Genomic DNA, 19,273 nt, shown 5'->3' on the forward strand with positions numbered 1-19,273 from the left:
GTTTGTTGACAAAGCTTGAGAATGCCTTGGTGGCAACAATATTGGTATCAACTATTAAGAGGTGTTGCAACCTACAGGTTTAAAGTCTAATTTAATTAAGTTAACTTTTACTCAAGTCATTTTTGTTAACATAAAGTTTCATGTCATATACAACAAGACGGAATGTTGGATCAAAAGGGTAGACTAGAAACAACACAAATTTATTCAGTAAGGGTAATTTAGATTGTGGATACAAATTTATCCCAAAAAAAAAAAAAACATGGAATAATTTAGACATGACACAATCACATAAAAGTATAGAATCGTCAATCAACTGATTAATAGTTAAAAACCACTATGAGATATCAGATAAATAAAGCAGCCAATACTAATTTCCCCAGATACTCCTGATCCACTACTAACAAAAAGTGGGGGATATTGCGCATATCGTCATTATCAAGATGTTTTGTTTTCCTTAAAAAATTGAAGACTTTATAAAAATATGTGGGAAAAGACGTTACACGTACGTGGTCTAATACGTAAAATGTGATTAAATTGAATGGGACGCAGTGGTTGGTGTTACACGAACACGATTGGGGAGACAAAGATTGCATAAAAGATATTGAAGAATTAAAAGAAGCGCTGTCCCACCAAACGTCGGCAAAGTGTTGTTGATAGTGGAGTGCGTGGTCGCTGGTCGGAGAGAAGAAAAATACGATGATAATGTGTAAGAAAGAGATGAGAGGCTAGAGCACGTGAAATTGCAGCTTGACATGGTGATGGATGGTTCACACAAAGCACTGGCATTGAAAGAGTGGGACTATGTTCTTACTAAAGCTGGCTTTGCTCGATATATGACACATGTTGTTATGAGAGGTTAGGGACATTGATGATGTTCAGAGTCTTATCATTGCTTATCAGTCTTGAAAGGATGATATACCAAAGGACAGGTGAACCCTAGCTGAGGAAAAAGCTAAACCAAAATTGCCTATGAATAAAAAAAACGTCAATAAATTTGTGATTATTGGTTTAATTAGTGGTTCATCAGAAAACAAACAACTACGTACGCGTGAATGATTGTGTTGTGCGAGAATAAACAAGGCTTGATTCAGTAGTATCAGACGGTGTCATTTTTATTTGTATTTTTCACATACAATATATAATCTGATACAATAAACTCGAAAATTTATAAAACTCGAAAACAATGAACAAGCCCAATAAAAGCCCATTAGGACATAGTAATGAGGGGGGTGATTACACGCGTCAAGTTATGATCGGATGATCCTAGAATCGCCCCTCTCTTCCGGCGACGGACTTTACACTTTACACTACCGCTTCATCTCCTTCTCTCTCTCTCCCCGAAGTAGGAAATTTCACGGCGAGACCTTATCTCTTGACATATCTCCGTTGATTCTTTTTTTTTTAAGGAAGATGAGTGAGACTGCGAAGAGGGTCCGATCAAACTTTAACGGAGTACATCACCCTGTTGTTGATTTCTGGCGACGAGAGGTCGGTGGTATCTCTTCCCGTAATTTCTCCAATCGCTTCTCCGCCTCCGAGGTTTGTTTCCCTCGTTTATCTAATAATCTGATTCTCTTCAGTTCGAAAGTTTTGAAATTTGTGGATTTTAGTACTGTTGAATCATTATATTCTTACTGTGGTTCTGTGTATATGTAGAATTTGGTTTTGCGTCTTGAGATATACAAGAAGCTAGAAAAGCACAAAGGTTGTGTGAACACCGTTAGCTTCAATGCTCAAGGAGATGTTCTGATTTCGGGTTCTGACGATTGGCGTGTCGTTCTTTGGGATTGGCAACTTGGGAATGTTAAGCTTTCCTTTCATTCAGGACATGCTAATAACGTATTTCAAGCAAAGTTTATGCCTTTCTCTGATGATCGTACCATTGTTACTTGTGCTGCTGATGGAATGGTAATTTTCTGACTTTATGTTTTATGTTATTGTATCACATGGTTAGCTTCTTGTTTCTAACTTCTTTCTAAGTTCATAGGTTCGGCGTGCTAATATTCTTGAAGGTGGGAAAGTGAAGACGTCTTTGTTAGGTTTGCATCAAGGAAGAGCTCATAAGCTTTGTATTGAGCCAGGAAACCCTCATGTATTCTACACATGTGGTGAAGATGGATTAGTACAACGTGTGAGTACTAGTAGCTGCGTCACTCTTTTTTTGGATTCTACTTTAGAATCCTTATTATAATTCGATTTAAACTAATTGGATTCTTTCCCCATTTCAGTTTGATCTGAGGACTGAAGCACCTACAGAACTTTTCACTTGCCATTCAGTTGATCCTAAGAGGAGGAACATGGAAGCCATCCATCTAAACGCAATTGCGATTGACCCGAGAAATTCTAACCTCCTTGTTGTTGGGGGAATGAACGAGTACGCTCGTCTTTATGATATCCGTAGAATTCAAGGTGGCGGTTTAAACGGTTTAACCCGTGCTGCTGATCACTTTTGCCCTCCACATCTTATTGGCAATGAAGATGTTGGAATAACGGGTTTGGCTTTCTCAGAGCAAAGCGAGCTTCTTGTTTCATACAATGATGAGTTCATATATCTTTTCACACCCGATATGGGATTAGGTTCTAACCCTATCCCAGCCTCTTCCAAGAGTAGTGTATCAAAATCAGAATCAGCTTCTTCCCCAAAAGATGAGAACAAACACTCAGTTCCTATGGTTTATAAGGGGCACAAGAACTCTGAGACGGTTAAGGGTGTGACTTTTTTTGGACCTCGGTCTGAATATGTGGTCAGTGGGTCAGACTGTGGACGGATATTTACTTGGAGGAAAAAAACTGGGGAGCTGATCCGTGTTATGGAAGGAGATAGGGATGTAGTTAACTGTATTGAGCCTCATCCGCATATTCCTGTTCTTGCCAGTAGTGGAATTGAAACTGACATCAAGGTGTGGACGTCAAAGGCAGCTGAAAGAGCTATATTACCTGAAAACATCGAACTGGTACGCTTTATTGTTGCATTAATTCACATTATGATTGTTTAGTTTATTCCCCTTCGTGCTATAGAACCTTCTCTAATTAGTGAAACAGATAACGTGCAATTCTCTATGATTTGGGGAGAGATAGGACTTCGTTTAAACACTTGCACTATAAGTAACCAAAACTATATCTAGGAAACTTCATTGCTCCTTGTTCATGAAGTTTGTATTCTATTGCTCTGACCTGATATAACCAGCGTAAATTTAGACCTGTATTCCACTATATATAGGCTAGCTGAATTGTGTGTGTTTTAATGCATGTAGAGGTGGTGGATCGTTATATATTTATCTGATGAGCTTATGTTTGAAAAATATCCAGTTACCGAGTCGCTTTCGCTATCGCATTCGTCGGTTAATATCCTTTCTTAGCTCCCCTGAATATGAAGACAATTTATTTGGTTATGGAATGGATATTGTTATTGATGGGAACGAGGGGGAAGATGAGTATATTGATGATGCTGAGGATGATGATGATGATGTATCAGATTATAGTAGTGGACTTGATGATATTGATTCTGATGATGACATGGATAGTGATGATGATGATGATGATGATATGGATAGTGATGATGAATGTTTTATTGAAACTGATAACAATGGTGGTAGTGAGACAAATGTTGTTGATAGTGTTAGTAGTGGTAGTCATCAAGATGATGATGATGATGATGTTTGAAATTTGTGTGTTCCAGCGCAAGCGAACGCCTAGAGGATGGATGTACCGTGTATCTACACGGCAGGAACTGTTATCTCAACTCTTCGCAATGCAAGGCCGAAGAAGCAGTAGTAGTCCAGAGAGAGAAGGAGAACCATCCCGTGGAAGAGCACTTCTTAATCTGATCCGCACCTTCAATGTTGAGAGCAGCGATGAGAATGCAACTGATGATGATGATGACGATGGTAATAGCTTTGAGGACTTCTTCTCTTAAAAAACTTCTTTGGAAATGAATTTGTAAATATATGTTTCAGTCCCTTTACTAGCAACCAAACAAATGCACTCTTTTTTTTTTTTTTTGGTTCTCCATTGTTAAATAAAGTTAATTTCTGATAATTCATAATTTTATTAAGAACTCTAAAAATAGAATTAATGACGTCATTGTTAATTTGTTTTTACGAGCACCAAACATTTTCCCGCGAGAAAACGAAGATGCAAAGGACGACGACGACGACGTCGCCGACGAGAGACAAATTTGCTTGAATATTCAATTTCTTCAGGAATTTGATGGCTGCGACGACTCTTCTGTCTCGATGCTACCGTATCTACACTTACGAAGCGTGCAAGTGTGTTTCTTCTGAGAATCACCAGACGACGGGGAAGCAAAACGGGAATCGTAATCTCCAATTCGACTCGAGACTCTCGAAACCAACCAGGATAGTTCTTCGGAAACGATCCCAACAGCTTAATGATCCTGCGCTCACTCGCGCTTTACGTGGGTTTGCTGATTCAGGTCTCATGGATGATGCACTCCAACTGTTCGACGGAATGAACAAAGCCGATGCTTTTGTTTGGAATGTGATGATTAGAGGTTACACTAGCTTTGGGTTTTACATTGAAGCGGTTCAATTCTATTGCAGAATGGTGTTTGCAGGAATCAAAGCTGATTCTTTTACTTTTCCTTTCGTGATTAAGTCCGTTGCTGCGATTTCGTCGTCGGAAGATGGGAAGAAGATTCACGCGATGGTGATCAAGCTTGGGTTTGTTTCAGATGTTTACGTATGTAATTCTCTTATATCAATGTACATGAAGCTTGGGTGTGCTTGGGATGCAGAGAAAGTGTTCGACGAAATGCCTGAGAGGGACATTGTTTCTTGGAACTCTATGATTTCTGGATATCTTGCGCTTGAAGATGGTTCTCGATCGTTGATGTTGTTTAAAGAAATGCTGATATGTGGATTTAAACCGGACAGGTTCAGTATTATGAGCGCTTTAGGTGCTTGTTGTTCTCATGTGTATAGTCCAAAAATGGGGAAGGAGATACATTGCCATGCTATTCGAAGTAGGATTGAAACAGGTGATGTTATGGTATTGACATCAGTTCTTGACATGTACAGTAAATACGGTGAAGTGAGTTATGCAGAGAGGATATTTAACGGTATGAGTCAGAGGAACATCGTAGCTTGGAACGTTATGGTAGGTTGTTATGCTAGAAATGGACGAGTCATTGATGCTTTTCTCTGTTTTCAAAAGATGTCAGAGCAAAATGGGTTGCAGCCAGATGTTATTACATTGATAAATCTGCTTCCTGCTTGTGGGATCTTGGAGGGTCGAACGATTCATGGGTATGCAATAAGGAGAGGCTTTCTTCCTCATTTAGTATTGGAAACGGCTCTGATTGAGATGTATGGAGAATGTGGGCAGGTAAAATCAGCTGAGGTTATATTTGATCGAATGGCTGAAAGGAATTTGGTCTCGTGGAACTCGATTGTTGCTGCTTATGTGCAGAATGGGAAGAACTATTCAGCCTTGGAGCTATTTCAAGAGCTCTGGGATTCATCACTTGTACCTGATTCCACAACAATTGCTAGTATTCTACCAGCTTATGCAGAATGTTTATCTTTGAGTGAAGGTAGACAAATTCATGCTTATATTGTTAAGTCCAGATACTGGTCAAACACCATCATCTTGAATTCGCTGGTTCATATGTATGCCATGTGTGGTGACCTTGAGGATGCAAGAAAATGTTTCAACCACGTCTTGGTAAAGGACGTTGTTTCATGGAATAGCATCATCATGGCTTATGCAGTACACGGTTTTGGGAGAATTTCGGTTTGCTTATTCTCGGAGATGATTGCTTCTAAAGTAAATCCAAACAAGAGCACTTTTGCTTCACTACTAGCAGCATGTAGCGTTACTGGTATGGTTGATGAAGGATGGGAATATTTTGAGATGATGAAAAGAGAATACGGGATTGATCCTGGAATAGAGCATTATGGGTACATGATGGATCTCATTGGCCGTACAGGAAACTTCAGCGCAGCCAAGAGATTCATTGGAGAAATGCCATTTGTGCCAACACCTCGCATTTGGGGGTCTTTGTTGAATGCAAGCAGAAACCACATGGACATAAGCATAGCTGAATTCGCTGCAGAACAGATATTTAAGATGGAACACGATAACACGGGATGTTATGTCTTGCTTTTGAACATGTATGCAGAAGCTGGAAGATGGGAAGATGTAAATAGGATTAAGCTTCTCATGGAGAGAAATGGCATATCCAGAACATCAAGTCACAGTACTGTTGAGACGAAGAGCAAAACTCATGTGTTCACAAACGGAGACAGATCCCACGTGGAGACAAACAAGATCTATGAAGTCTTAGATATTCTCACAAGGATGATTGGAGAAGAAAAAGAAGAAGAAGACAGTTATGTTCAATGTATCTCGAAGTTGAGACCAGAGACTCTAGTTAAGAGCAGAGTCAATTCACCAAGAAGACATTCGGTAAGGCTCGCCACATGTTTTGGATTGATCTCTACGGAAACGGGCAGAACAGTTATGGTGAGGAATAACACGAGAATCTGCAGAAAATGTCACGAGTTCCTGGAAAAAGCGTCGAAAATGACGAGAAGAGAGATCGTTGTGGGAGATTCCAAGTTTTTTCATCACTTCTCCAATGGTCACTGCTCGTGTGGGAATTACTGGTAAAAACACAGGTTGTGGCTAAAGTAGGTATATGTTATCCAACAAATGTAAAGAAGAAAACATGTTTTGGCAATTTATATGGAAAAAGAGTTCCTCTTATTGCTAAAACAGAGCAAAAGCAGAGCAACACTAATTATAAAACATAACAAAATATTAGACATAAACACACAGTTTGATCCTGATAAAAGCTGAGAAGAAAATTTCAGTCTGAAGATGCTAGATCCTATGAGCTACAACTCAGAACATCAAGGGGGAGATTGTTAGTATATTTGTGATGCTGCTGAGTTGTATAGTTGCAAAGGGGGAGATTGTAGGTGTAGTTGTTACTGAGTTTTAGAATGCAAGCTTACCTTGTTGTACACTTTTCAGAATCTCTCTCTCTCAAACTAACACAATGTCTTTGTTTCACATGTCGCAACAGTTCAATCATGTCCTAGCAACTATACAACTCAGCAGCATCACAAATATACTAACACAGTCTTCTTTTGCGATCCTTTGTTAACGGGCAATGTCGACACAGTTTTCGCATTCAGCTCTTTTCTCATTTCCACGAGTGTCTGAGCAGATAATCTAAGTAAACAGAGCAGAGTGGTCTAGGGATGGTTGAAGAAGTATCGATAAGCTAAAATGAAAAGGAGATTAGATTAAGATTTTTGCAAGAGTTCACACTGATTCAGTTTTTCTTTTCAATGAAGAAGATATAGAAGTTTGAATTTAATGTTTTGTTTGTAGATTTTTAAAATTTTCTAGAAAGAAAGAAATTAAAATTGAAGTATGTGAAAGAATCTTGTATTAGTTTTTGTGTTAATTAACATTTACATGTTGTACAAAAATTTGTAGGCACAATGACCTTATTCGTGGGAATATATGAAGGATCCAGTAATATATAAAGGTCTCTGTCAAGCACAATCAAGACTTGACTCATATGCCACGTATTGAATGAGGTGGCCGCGTCTTCAATAAAACGACGACGTTTTGATTTTAAATTTTAAAAGTAATTTGTAGCATCAAAGAGTCGAACCGAGACCTTCTTTAAATTATCTTCATATGGCATAATCAAATATCAACTGATCCACAGTAATATTTTTAAAAAGGCATAAACGTTTATATTTATAAACCTAAAGATGTACGGAGCTTTGACTTCACACCTTAACCCATGATCAACCTTATCACCAGAAAATAAGTTACCATTAGTGAAAACGAACAGCATACTGCATAGATAACAAGCAAAACACACACCATTAGGACATAAAAGCCAAAGCAGCAAAGAGACAAAGCAAATTTATACCACCCATGTGGTCCCATCTTCCCAGGCAATTTTCGCAACTCTATCGCTGATCCCGCTCACAAAACCATACACTGAGAGTTCAGCGACAATCTCCTTTCGACAGACAAGGTCCCCAATCTGTAAATTGCCATCAAAAAACGCCACATGATTTTTTATGACGTATGGTTGTAAACATGTACATTTAGAGGACAGTTTATTATTTGAATTAATAAACATATACAACTATATCTCTACTACCAATAAAAATTATAAAATATTGCAGCGTCAACAGCGACAATACCTTATTTACTTATATATTGTTTAAGTGTTCAAATCTAATATTTTATTAAATAATAGATACAATAAATACTAAATACTATCTCTATTTTTAACTGTATATGAATTTTAGAGTTATACACATAGATCAAAGAATCATTTAATTTTTTATTATTCTAAAATACCATTTAATATCTACTTACACGCAATTCAACCAATAAAAACAATCTACAAAATAAAAATTGTTAAAACCAACAAAAACACAATTAATTTTGTTTATATTTGATTTATGAGAAAATTATCTATTTGAGAACAAAAAAAATAAGCATAAAATATCATATATAAAAGAACGGAGAGAGTAGAACTGTGAAAATAATTATGTTTTTATCATAATCTACAATTAGCGTGGCTTCCTATCGGATCAACATGCACTTTGACAAATCAAAATTTTCCTTCAAACTTAATCATATAGTTATGTTTTAACTAGGTCTCCACAAATGTTACTATTTGAAAATTTGGTACCAATGAACTTATTCAACAAATGTTAGAATATCTATATGTATTAGAAAATATTACTAAGAGATCCAATGTTTTTTTTTTGTGCACCACTAAGAGATCCAATGTAAACATAATAAACCTGATAGGCTGATACAATTAAAATTTTAACATTTGGAAGATATTTGTAAATTTTATGGGTTCCATGATATTTGGAAAACATTAAAAAAAAGTAAAAATTATCTATACATAAACAATTTGTTTAATATGAATACCAAAAGAAAAAAAAAACAAATAAATAAAAAACAATTTGTTTAATATGCTCCCTCCATTTTTAAATACTTGTCATTCTAGGCCTAATTTTTTGTTTCATTTTAGTTGTCATTCTCATTTTCCAATGTGATTTTTGGTAGAAAATTATCTTATTTGCTCTTCATTAAATAAATAAAAATTTGAATCTTTTAGAATTCTAATAGTTAAACAAGAGTATAATAGAATACTAGATTAGGACATGCGGTACACTGCGGGTAAAATTATTTATAACTAATATTTAAATTATAAGTTGTATTTGTTGGTTAAATATGTTATAATTATATAATAACTGTTAAATAAACCATATAATACCGCAATATAATTTATTTTTTACATAATATTTATTTAATCAATTTAATTAGATATGTCTACTCTCTAATACTGACAATATTAACAAAATAATGAAATGATGTTTTACCTCTGTAACACCGAATTAATGATATATTTTAATTTATATAAATATCGATAAAACCCGTCCCGCTATATAACCTGCCCCGAGATATTTTAACTCACACTATATCATCTTAATTTTTAATATTTATTTTGTATCTATGATATAATATTTATCATATTTAACTTTTTAAAAGTTTTAAATATTTTCATATTTAACCTTTTAAAAATCTTTAAAATAAAGAACTAGAATAAACCAAATAAAAGCTTTTAAAGTTTGAATGTCTGATAAATCAAGCTTTCTACTCATTTGTATTCAGAATCATTTTGGTCTCTTTTATAGTATGACTCTGAATCATTGCCCTATCATTTTAGACGATGTGGGATAGTATACCCGTATTTTTTTATTCATATATTGAGTAATATATGTTCATTTTTTAAATTTTGTATTACATCATATATAGAAAAAAAACATAATTTTATTAACTAAATGTATTATAGAATAATTCAAGATAATTTAAATATAAATTCAAATAGAAAATGAAAGGTAATCATATATTTATGTTTGAATGAGATAGAAATATTTCCTTATTTTTTAAAATCTTACCTATAATTAATTTTGAAATTTTGGTAACTAATATTAAAGTCAATGCTTTAAATGTAAAAAAATTCCAAAAAGTATTTTTGAGCAAAAACTGCTGCAAAAATACTAATATAGATTTATCTATTATAGAATAATTTGTGTGAAAATCTCTAAAATGACAAATAGAAAAAACGGAGGGAGTATATATACAAATTGTCTCTGCATCATGCGTGAGAGTTTAATTGATTATTAAGGATCTTAAATGTCTAGTTTTCATTAGAAAATGCAAAACCAGCTTGGCTTTTTGTCTCCTTGGAAACAAGATCCTTTTTTTTTTTTTTTTTTTTTTTTTTTGAACAACAAAAACCCATTAGGCCTTTTGATTAAAGTTTACAGTACAGCATTCAGCCCATTAAAGGCCTCTTTGGCCAAAAAGTCAGCCTGACGGTTGAGATTTCTGGAAACAAAAGAGAAAGAAACAGAGGACAGATTTGCCGATAGTTCAAGGATGTCGTAGAGAATCCCATGAAGCTCCTTAGATTGAAGCTTCCCATTGAGAGCATTGACTAGCAGTTGCGAGTCTGATGCGAAAGAGATAGACTTGAGGTCCGATTCAATTGCAACACATAGCGCTTCTAGTGTTGCCATGGCTTCGGCCATCAAGGGGGAGGAAACCGATCGGGTAGCAGACGAGCCTTCGCGGATGACCTGGTCCTGTGAGTTCTTGAAAATCCAGCCAAAGCCCGCACATTTGTCGTCCTTCCACGACGCATCAGTGAAACAGATCAGAGCATTACTTGGGCGATTGGGCTTGATTAGGGTTTGTCGTTGAGTTGAGGTCCTCTCCACAAGGGCTTGAGCTGATTGCCATTCTTTTGCTCTTACCAGTGCCAGCAGTATCGTCTCCTCCGGGGAGGTTTTCTGCTTGTTGAAGATGAGTCTGTTGCGGGCTGTCCAAATTGTCCAAACGATCCAGGGAAAAACTGGTCCTTCGCTCAAACCCGTCGGTGGGAGACACAACAGGGAGTTTGCCAGCCGGATCCCCTCCTTCACAGACTGGATAGACTGGAGGTTGAGAGGGGTAGATGTGGGCGCCAGATGCCAAACCTTAGCCGCAAAAGGGCATTTGAATAGCAAGTGAAGGATAGATTCATCTTGGTCGCAGTGGGGACATCTTGCATCATCCAGGACCTTCCTGTGTATAAGGTTCTCACCTACAGGTAACGCATTCTGTGCAGCTTTCCAGAGAAGGAGCTTTGTCTTCGGAGCTGATCTGAGGGCCCAAATATTCATCCTCCAGTTGAAGGTATTATCCATATTCTCTTCTGTACCATAATCCTTCGGTTCTTTTAGGGCCATCTCTTCGTAGTAACCCGACTTTACCGTGTATATGCCCTCAGCCGCAGGGAGCCAAGCCCAAGAGTCCATGGCTCCCATTCTACTTGGTCTCAACGGTTTTATATCGTCAGAGTACAAAGGGAGGATTGTTTCGATGAGGCTTGTGTTCCAGCCTCGGGCTCCCGGGAGCAGGAGGTCAGACACCATCAGGTTTTGAGTCGCTTCAGTGGGTGGTCCCATTGGGGACACTGCTTCCTGGATCGAAAGCCATGGGGATCGCCAAACCGGGATTGAGTCACCCGATCCAATGAGTCTTCCCAAGTGAGGCTTGATTAGATCTCTCCCCATACAGATGCTCCTCCAGCCATGGGATGCAGATCCTTTAGGGGTAGCTTCCATAAGGTGGGTTGAGTGGCAATATTTCCCGAGGAGAACACGGGCAAGAAGGCAAGAGGGGTTCTGCAGGATCCGCCATGTATTCTTTGCCAGTAAGGCTTTGTTGAAAACTTTTAAGTCTCGGAAACCTAGTCCACCTGTTTTGAGCGATTTAGTCATTCTGCTCCAAGAGATCCAAGACATTTTCTTTTTTTCATTACTACCATCCCACCAAAACTTTGTTAGGGCTGACTGAATCCTTTTGCACAGGGAGTTTGGCAGATGAAAGCACGACATAGTATACGTAGGCATTGCCGCTAGGACAGCCTTGAGCATCGTTAGTTTGCCCGCAGTGGACAAGAATCTTGAGGACCAGCTAAGAGCACGCTGTTTGATACGGTCAACTATCATGCTGAACATGTCTTTCTTTTTTCTTCCAAAAAGCTCTGGTAAGCCCAAATACTTACCCTGTCCTCCCTCTTTTCTAATATTGAGATCAGCTTTAACTTGTTCTCTGACCACCACAGGTGTTTTGGCAGAGAACGTGATAGAGGACTTGTCCTGGTTGATCTTCTGTCCTGAAGCATCCTCATATTTCCTAAGGATTGAGCGTAAGGTTAGACAGCTTTGATGGTCCGATTTGCAGAAGAACATGGTGTCATCAGCAAACAGGAGATGGTTAACCCGAGGGCTGCGTTTAGCCACTTTGATGCCCGGCAGTCTACCATTTGCTTGGGCCTTATTGCATAAGCTCGAGAGCACCTCACTGCAAATAATGAACAGGTATGGTGAAAGGAGGTCTCCCTGTCTGATCCCTCTTTGTGGTATAACTTCCCCTAGTGCTTGTCCATTTAGAAGGTAAGAGTAGGTCACTGTAGAGATGCATTGCATGATCCAGTTAATAATAGTTTGATGAAAACCCATTCTGGCCATCGCTGCTCTTACGAACTCCCATTCAATCCTATCGTAGGCTTTGCTCATGTCTGTCTTGACAGCCATGTAGCATCTCTTTTTAGCCCCCGAGGTTTTAAGATAGTGGAGAAACTCATGCGTAATCAATACATTGTCAGATATTGCTCTTTGGGGAACAAAGGCAGATTGGTTTTCAGAGATGCATGAATGGAGAATAGGCTGTAATCTCTTGGCTAGCAGCTTGGATATGATTTTATAGTACACTGAGCATAAAGCAATAGGCCGATAGTCAGACACTTTTTGAGCAGTCGTAATCTTTGGGATCAACCTTATGTGAGTATGATTTATCTTGTGTGGCAGGTTCCCGGAGATAAAGAAAGTCTGTACCTCCGAAACTATCTTATCACTTAGGGTGTCCCAGTTTGTCTGAAAGAAACTCGCCGAGAATCCATCTGGACCGGGTGCCTTATCCGCGTGTATTGAGAAACATGCCTCTTTAATTTCCTGGTCACTTGGTATAGCTGTCAGGCTAATGTTCATCTCATCCGTAACGCAAGGTGACAAAGCTTCGTTTACTAGGGTGGTCCTGTCCCCCTCTTGGGAGGTAAATATTTCTTGAAAGTAGTTTGAAATGACTCGCACAATGTCCTTTTCCTCATACACTGGGTTGCCATCCGCAGATTCTATAACAGATATGTTATTTAACGCTCTTCTACCTTTTGTGGCAGCATGAAAGAAACCAGTGTTCTTATCTCCTAAGTTCAGCCATAGCTGTCTGCTCCGTTGTTTCCAGAACTCCTCCTCTTTCTTGTAGGCGAGTAGCAGTTGGTGGTTCAGGGAGTCAATTGAGGATTGTGGGGCTTCACTTCCACTCATTGCCTCTTCCAGTTGGTCGCGGAGAGCAACTATTACTTTCTGGCTATTAATGTGTTGAGTTTTGCTCCAGGTGATGATAGCGTTTCTGCACTGGTGTATTCGTTGATCAACTGACGCACCAGGTGATGAGTTCCAAGCCTCACAAACCAAACTTTTTACCTCAGCATTTCCTTTCAGCCTCCTATCATATCTGAACAGGCCACTTCTTTTCTTTTTCACAGGGTCAAAGGAGATTACCAGGGGGCGGTGATCAGATCCTTCAAAACGCAGATATTCACTTCTACCTGAGGGGTATGCTATGGCCCAGTCGCTATTCGCCATAGCTCTATCCAAACGACATCTAACCAGGTGAGAGTGTCGCATCCCTCTCCAAGATAAGAAATTTCCTGTATGCTTCAGATCATACAGGTCACAGTTTGACATAAAAGATCTGAGGTCTGTGAACGATCCTTCAGGTCTCGGGGGGCCACCCACTTTCTCAGCACCATGAATGATATCATTGAAATCTCCGATAATTAGCCAAGGTCCAGCTCTATCAGAGTCTCTCTCCTGTAGATGGTTCCAAACATGTACACGTTGAGCTCTATCAGGCTCACCATACAGGAAAGTTGAGTAGAAAGATCTTCCTTTTGCCTTTATATTTGTTTCAATAAAATGTTGATTTGAGAAACAAATTTCCACATCCACATTTTGGTTCCAGAGGAGAGCTAAACCCCCAGCTCCCGGAGCATGGGGTGGTACTAAGTGGTGTGAATGGTATCCAAGGCACTCAAGGGACTGGAGCACCATTTCCGATGGGTTTTTGGTCTCCATGAGGAATAGTAAGTCAGGGGAAACCTTTTTACGGATTTCCTTTAATCTTTGGACTGTCATGGGATTCCCCAGCCCACAACAGTTCCAGCTCACCACTCTTAAGGAAGAGGGTGAGGCGGATTCTGAAAATCCACCTTGTTCTTCTTGATTGCAGGTATAATTTGGACTTTTGGGTTACCAGAGGGGGTTCTTTCTCGCCTGTTCGAGTTTTCCGATGACTGTGAGCTCCTCTTTGACGTCCATATGCCCACACCTGCAGTGATTCCTCTCCTATCATCCACACTGGGTATCCCCGTGTGCGATTTCATCATCTTCGGTTGGGTCAGTTTTGGGTTGGTAGGTCGTTTCCCAGTCTTTTGTGTTGCAATCTTTTTTGGTGAGCCCTGAGTAAATATTCTCTTAGAAGTTTTTGCTCCCGGGAGCTTGGGAGCAGCTTTACTACTTGATTTGACTACAGGGGGACGCCCTTGTCCTCTTTTACTTGTTCCAGGTTCATCGGGGTTTGCAGTCAGAGAGGGGAGGGTTGATAAAGCTAATGGGCTAGCATTACTCTGGCCAGGAGGAGAGGCCTCAGCGGAGGAAGCCAGCACTGCTGCTGCTATGATCTTGTCAGCCGTGGAATCCATGAGGTTTGAGACTTCTCCCTGATTAACTCTGATTCTTCTAGCCGCATTTTCAGTAGGGTCTGCAGTAGAAACATACTGGATAGTTACTTCACGAAGTTCGCTCAACACCTGGTCCTTTGTAGGAACTATAGTAGGTGTACAAGGTTGACGTTCTGGGGTCAGAAAACCACGAGGAGCTTCTTCTCTGGGATGTGAGGAAGGTGAAATTGGTTCTCGGATATTTGTGATCCTCTCTAGTGGAGGACGCCTGGGTCGGGAGGAGTCAGAGGCTTCTCGCTGAGGAGACAGAGGGGGGGATTGCTTCTCTCGCCATTGAAGGTTTTGTCGAGGATTATGATGGGAAGAGCGTTCCTGCCTCAGGTGAGGTCTCGGGTATTCCGGATTAAAGGATCTACTACTCTCTCTGTCTCTAGCAAATCTTGATCTTTGTTCAGAGGGTCTTACAGGGGCTATCTCATCTATTGAAAAGTATCCCGACGTAGATCTTGTCTGATCAAAAGTTCTTTTCAGTGGGTTTCCAGTACTCTGCAAGGAGAGGCTTCTATCTGAGAGTTGAGAAGGGCGATGAGGTGGAAGGAAATTATCCTGGGGAGTGTAGTAGTTCCTGGATAATCCTTTAGATTCTGTTGGTGCTGGTGGGGGGATGTCTTTTTTGGTTTGCAACCCCGGGCAAAGTTTGGTCTCGTGGGTTAAGCGGTAGCAGTGGTGGCAATGGGATTTTAGGTTTTTGTAGTCCAGTGTGACAACTGTCTCCTCCCCATTTGCAAACTCCACAATTGTTTCTTTTGTTAGGGGTTGAAGCCCATTCAGGAGAACTCTGACTTTGACAGTTGCTGGGGTAATGTCCGTTTTAAGGACTTGGCCAAGTTCCTCGCCTATTACTAACAACATCTCTGTTTGCCAGAAGTGTTTTGGCAGGCCATGGATCTCCACCCAGAACGGGATCTGCGAAGGGAAATTCTCAGAGATTACAGGTTCCCACTTCTGGAGGATGATCATCCACTGGTCAAAGTGATAAGGTCCATTGTCCAGGACTTGTTGGAGGTCTTCTGCAAGGTTGAACCGGAACTGGAATAGTCCTCGGCCTAGATCTGAGCCCACCGCTTTCCCACGAAGGTTCCAGCGGTTGACTAGGAAAGGGAACATTGCATAGAGTCTTTGGTTAGCCGGGTTTGTGAGGCGACCAATGATGGTAAGGGAGTTTTCAGCTATTAAGGCCGAGGTATCTAGCTCACGAGCTCTGATTCGCTTCCTTGGTGGGGGGGAGTATCCTCGCTCAATGCCTTTACCTTTTAAGCTAGAGGGAATTCGTTTCTCCATAGAGGGTGTGAGGGTTTGGGCTTTAAACCGGTACGGTAGCAGAGTTCCGGGGGAAAGGTTTTGGGGTTCGATAACTTGTAAGTCAGGGTTTCACAAGGAAAAACAAGGGAAACAGGGCAGATTATTTAAAGAGTTTTCAAGGGTTAAGAAGTTTAGCGTGATTCCGAAGCAAAACAAACCGGTCAGAGCATTAAAGAGGGTAGAGAGAGCAAGAGCAAACCTCTACTGCAATAACTCTTGTGCCGGAGAAAGCTCATACTTCAGATGGAGGGGTGGCGGTGAGGCGGTGTTGTGGTGGTTTAAGCCAATGGACCGGCGGATATTAGCATCAAGCCCAAGCAGCCCAGTGGATAAAGATGGTTACGGAAACAAGATCCTTATTCCTCGAATTTGACATGTGAACGATTAACGATATTAACTACAACTTGTGGTCTTATTTTTAATTTATCATATTTACTGTTCTCCAACAAACACACATTTTTCAGAGTTACTAATGCAACAACGTGTGGATTTCATAGATGCCTTATAAAAACTCTTACAATACAAAGCTCAGTGGCCTAATCTGTTAAAAACTAATCAAAGCATTCAATTTAGTTTGTCTCAATGCTTAATAAGTTCTTCACATTTAAACTTGTTATTGTTCATAAGCTTTTGAACAGAAAAGGGAACAAAGTAATTGCAAGAGCTTCTGCTTCTCTGTAACACAGCCAAAAGGTCGATGTTCCCTTGTTTCTAGAAAACCTTCAACTTCTTGATTACTTTTTGGATTTGAATTTTTTTTCTCCAGAGAAACTTTCCTCTCTTGATCAGAAGAAAAGGCTTAGAGAACAATTGTCTCTACGTTCATCACTTTTGCAGTCCATCCATATATATATATAATCAAGATTGGAAGACCTCATGCAATTGGTTCATTATTGTTAGCGATGACGTATGCATTGTCCCCCTCCATCAATATATGAATTAAATTCTTTATTATATAATGTGATTCATATCCAAGAAAAAATTCAAAATAACAAATCAAGAAATGAATATGCACGAGGGGTTCTGCACCTTATTGACTTAGTTTAATGCAAATTCAGTAAGGCTTGTCTCCTTGGAGTTGATGGTAACAGCACCATCCATGCATGTATTCGCTCTCAAAATCTCATGAATTACCAATAGATATTAGTATATTACACAACTAGAAGAGCCTTAATACTTGAAACAAATCATTTTTTGCAGTGTAGGAGGCAGACAATATCTGAATACATCGATGTATCTACGAGTGGTACTAATATTATCATATTCTTGAAGAAGACAAGCCCTGCTGGCAGTGCATGTTACTACACCAATAAGATGCAGAATCGTAGATAATTCATGTGATCAAATTTGATTCATATATATTGCTTTTGCACATTTGGATGATACAGTAGGGTGAGTGGTTGGAGGGAGACATTGCACAAACATCGGTTTCTATAATTAAGATTCCAACCTTATTGTTGTCTATAAGTATTGACCGGAGAGCCAATGAAGACAGAACAAACATCTAAAGCATTCCCTTCATCTCAAAACAGCGAAACAAAGCTCAAACAAAAAAATGGCAGTCTCCTTCCATTCTCGATCTAACAGCTACCCTTCAAGACAACACCCTCAAGCCGCTCATGTTGATGAGCAGTTGACCCGATTGAGATCTTCTGAGACAGCTTCTTCATCTTCTTCCATCTGTCAAAGACTTAGTAACCTTCAAGATTTACATGAATCTCTTGAAAAGATGATTTGCTTAACTGTCACCAACCAGGCTTTATCTCAAGATCAGATTGAAAAGCTTCTTGGTGGATCCATCAAGATCTTGGATTTATGCAACATTGCCAAGGATAGTTTGTCACAAACGAAAGAGAGTCTCAAGGAGATCCAATCGATTGTAAGAAGAAAGCGTGGAGATCTATCCACTGAGGTCAAGAAATACATAACCTCAAGGAAGTTTCTCAAGAAATCATTTCAAAAAGTACTCAAGAATTTAAACAAAAACAACAAGGAAGAGTCTTTAGCTGTTTTTGGAGAAGCAGAAGCCGTAACAGTTGCCTTGTTTGAGTCTCTATTTAGCTTCATGTCCGGATCAAAGGCTTGTGGCAAATGGTCAGTGGTCTCAAAGCTGGTGAGCCAGAGCAAAGTAACATGTGAAGCAGAAGTAAATGAATTCACAAGAGTTGATCATGAGTTCCTCCAATCTGGGAAGTCGTTGAAGATGGAGGATGTGCAGAACTTAGAGTCATGCATTCAAGACCTTGAAGATGGAATTGCGTCACTCTCTAAATCAATGATCAAATACAGAGTCTCAATTCTTAACATCTAATAGATCATTGTAACAACAAATTTTTGTACAAATATGAGATGTAAATGTTGTAGCTTATACAGAAACTAATATACAAAGATTCTTGCATATGTGACTTCTTGCTTTCTCTTCTTTCTTTCTTTGATGCTCTTCATGAAACAAAGTCCTGAGCATATATATTGGTTATTTTGGCCAACACTGCTACTAACTAATAAGATACAAGAGGTAAATCACTAGAGAGAGAACCTCTAGACATAACTAACTAAAAAAATTCTAAATCTTTTTAATAATTAGTAAAGATCAAACGCATACAAAACGAAAATGAAAAAAAAAAAAAAAAAAAAAAAAAAGGCAACAGAAAATTAGAAAGATCTTACAAAACAGAGCTTACTTGTCTCTGACAATCACATCTTATTAGAAATAAAAGTAAAGCCAAATAAATATGTCGAAAGCAAAGATGAGTTTCAGACCAAAACACATTGGCAGCTTGAGAAAGTATAAGAATCGGCGGGGACTGTAGGCCAACAACATTGCAGTGCTCAACCTCTGGTTTTGGCTGCAAATACGGCAACCCTTCCCGTCTCTAATCATGATGGACTCGTGCCATATAATTAACAGTTTCCCACCATAGTTAACTAACTGGATCGCACGGTAATGATAACCACGCTTTTTGTATATACATCAGTCAAACCTTCAACTCCTAGCCACGCTCCAAGAAGTGAGCAATACCACTTGTACACCCCGTACTC

The 19,273-nt window shown here is 39.3% G+C and overlaps 4 protein-coding genes across 8 annotated transcripts; 3 read left to right on the top strand and 1 right to left on the bottom strand.

Annotated features, from left to right (window-relative positions):
* The first annotated feature begins 1,044 nt into the window (after positions 1–1,044).
* LOC104729696 (uncharacterized) lies at positions 1,045–4,038 on the top strand. Of its 5 annotated transcripts, none has more exons than XM_087479137.1 (6): positions 1,106–1,539; positions 1,657–1,908; positions 1,988–2,131; positions 2,229–2,954; positions 3,310–3,592; positions 3,680–4,038. In XM_087479137.1, the coding sequence occupies exons 1-6, from the start codon at positions 1,258–1,260 to the stop codon at positions 3,694–3,696; spliced, it is 1,704 nt and encodes a 567-aa protein (XP_087335263.1). In that variant the 5' UTR covers positions 1,106–1,257; the 3' UTR covers positions 3,697–4,038. The 5 variants fall into 5 exon arrangements, with proteins under 5 accessions (XP_010446973.1, XP_087335263.1, XP_087335264.1 ...); XM_087479138.1 differs by having other exon boundaries at positions 3,310–3,589; XM_087479139.1 differs by having other exon boundaries at positions 3,310–3,341.
* A 171-nt stretch (positions 4,039–4,209) lies between these two features.
* LOC104729698 (pentatricopeptide repeat-containing protein At4g35130, chloroplastic) lies at positions 4,210–6,738 on the top strand. Its single transcript, XM_010448672.3, has one exon. The coding sequence runs from the start codon at positions 4,210–4,212 to the stop codon at positions 6,631–6,633; it is 2,424 nt and encodes an 807-aa protein (XP_010446974.2). The 3' UTR covers positions 6,634–6,738.
* Positions 6,739–7,820: 1,082 nt separating this feature from the next.
* Positions 7,821–16,213, bottom strand: LOC147930121 (uncharacterized). Its single transcript, XM_087478787.1, has 9 exons — positions 14,446–16,213; positions 13,040–14,320; positions 12,498–12,775; positions 12,223–12,428; positions 11,852–12,030; positions 11,172–11,539; positions 10,353–11,009; positions 7,919–8,035; positions 7,821–7,841 (listed from the first exon to the last, which is right to left on the bottom strand). The coding sequence occupies exons 1-9, from the start codon at positions 16,211–16,213 to the stop codon at positions 7,821–7,823; spliced, it is 4,875 nt and encodes a 1,624-aa protein (XP_087334913.1).
* A 1,533-nt stretch (positions 16,214–17,746) lies between these two features.
* LOC104729699 (uncharacterized) lies at positions 17,747–18,632 on the top strand. Its single transcript, XM_010448674.2, has one exon. The coding sequence runs from the start codon at positions 17,790–17,792 to the stop codon at positions 18,543–18,545; it is 756 nt and encodes a 251-aa protein (XP_010446976.1). The 5' UTR covers positions 17,747–17,789; the 3' UTR covers positions 18,546–18,632.
* Positions 18,633–19,273: the final 641 nt, after the last annotated feature.

Source organism: Camelina sativa, chromosome 12 (assembly GCF_030686135.1).
Source record: "Camelina sativa cultivar CO46 ecotype springtype chromosome 12, ASM3068613v1".
Lineage (NCBI taxonomy): Eukaryota > Viridiplantae > Streptophyta > Magnoliopsida > Brassicales > Brassicaceae > Camelina > Camelina sativa.

Bases quoted from the DNA above. Each gene is read 5' to 3' on its own strand.
- LOC104729696 (XM_010448669.3), top strand. From the start codon at position 1,258: ATGATCCTAGAATCGCCCCTCTCTTCCGGCGACGGACTTTACACTTTA. The intron at 2,132-2,228 runs GTGAGTACTAGT...TCCCCATTTCAG, and splicing joins AAGATGGATTAGTACAACGT to TTTGATCTGAGGACTGAAGC. The intron at 2,955-3,309 runs GTACGCTTTATT...AAAAATATCCAG, and splicing joins TACCTGAAAACATCGAACTG to TTACCGAGTCGCTTTCGCTA.
- LOC104729698 (XM_010448672.3), top strand. From the start codon at position 4,210: ATGGCTGCGACGACTCTTCTGTCTCGATGCTACCGTATCTACACTTAC.
- LOC147930121 (XM_087478787.1), bottom strand. From the start codon at position 16,213: ATGGAGAAACGAATTCCCTCTAGCTTAAAAGGTAAAGGCATTGAGCGA. The intron at 8,036-10,352 runs GTACTGTAAACT...GGCAATTTACAG, and splicing joins CCTTTAATGGGCTGAATGCT to ATTGGGGACCTTGTCTGTCG. The intron at 7,842-7,918 runs GTATAAATTTGC...TTATCTATGCAG, and splicing joins AAGATGGGACCACATGGGTG to TATGCTGTTCGTTTTCACTA.
- LOC104729699 (XM_010448674.2), top strand. From the start codon at position 17,790: ATGGCAGTCTCCTTCCATTCTCGATCTAACAGCTACCCTTCAAGACAA.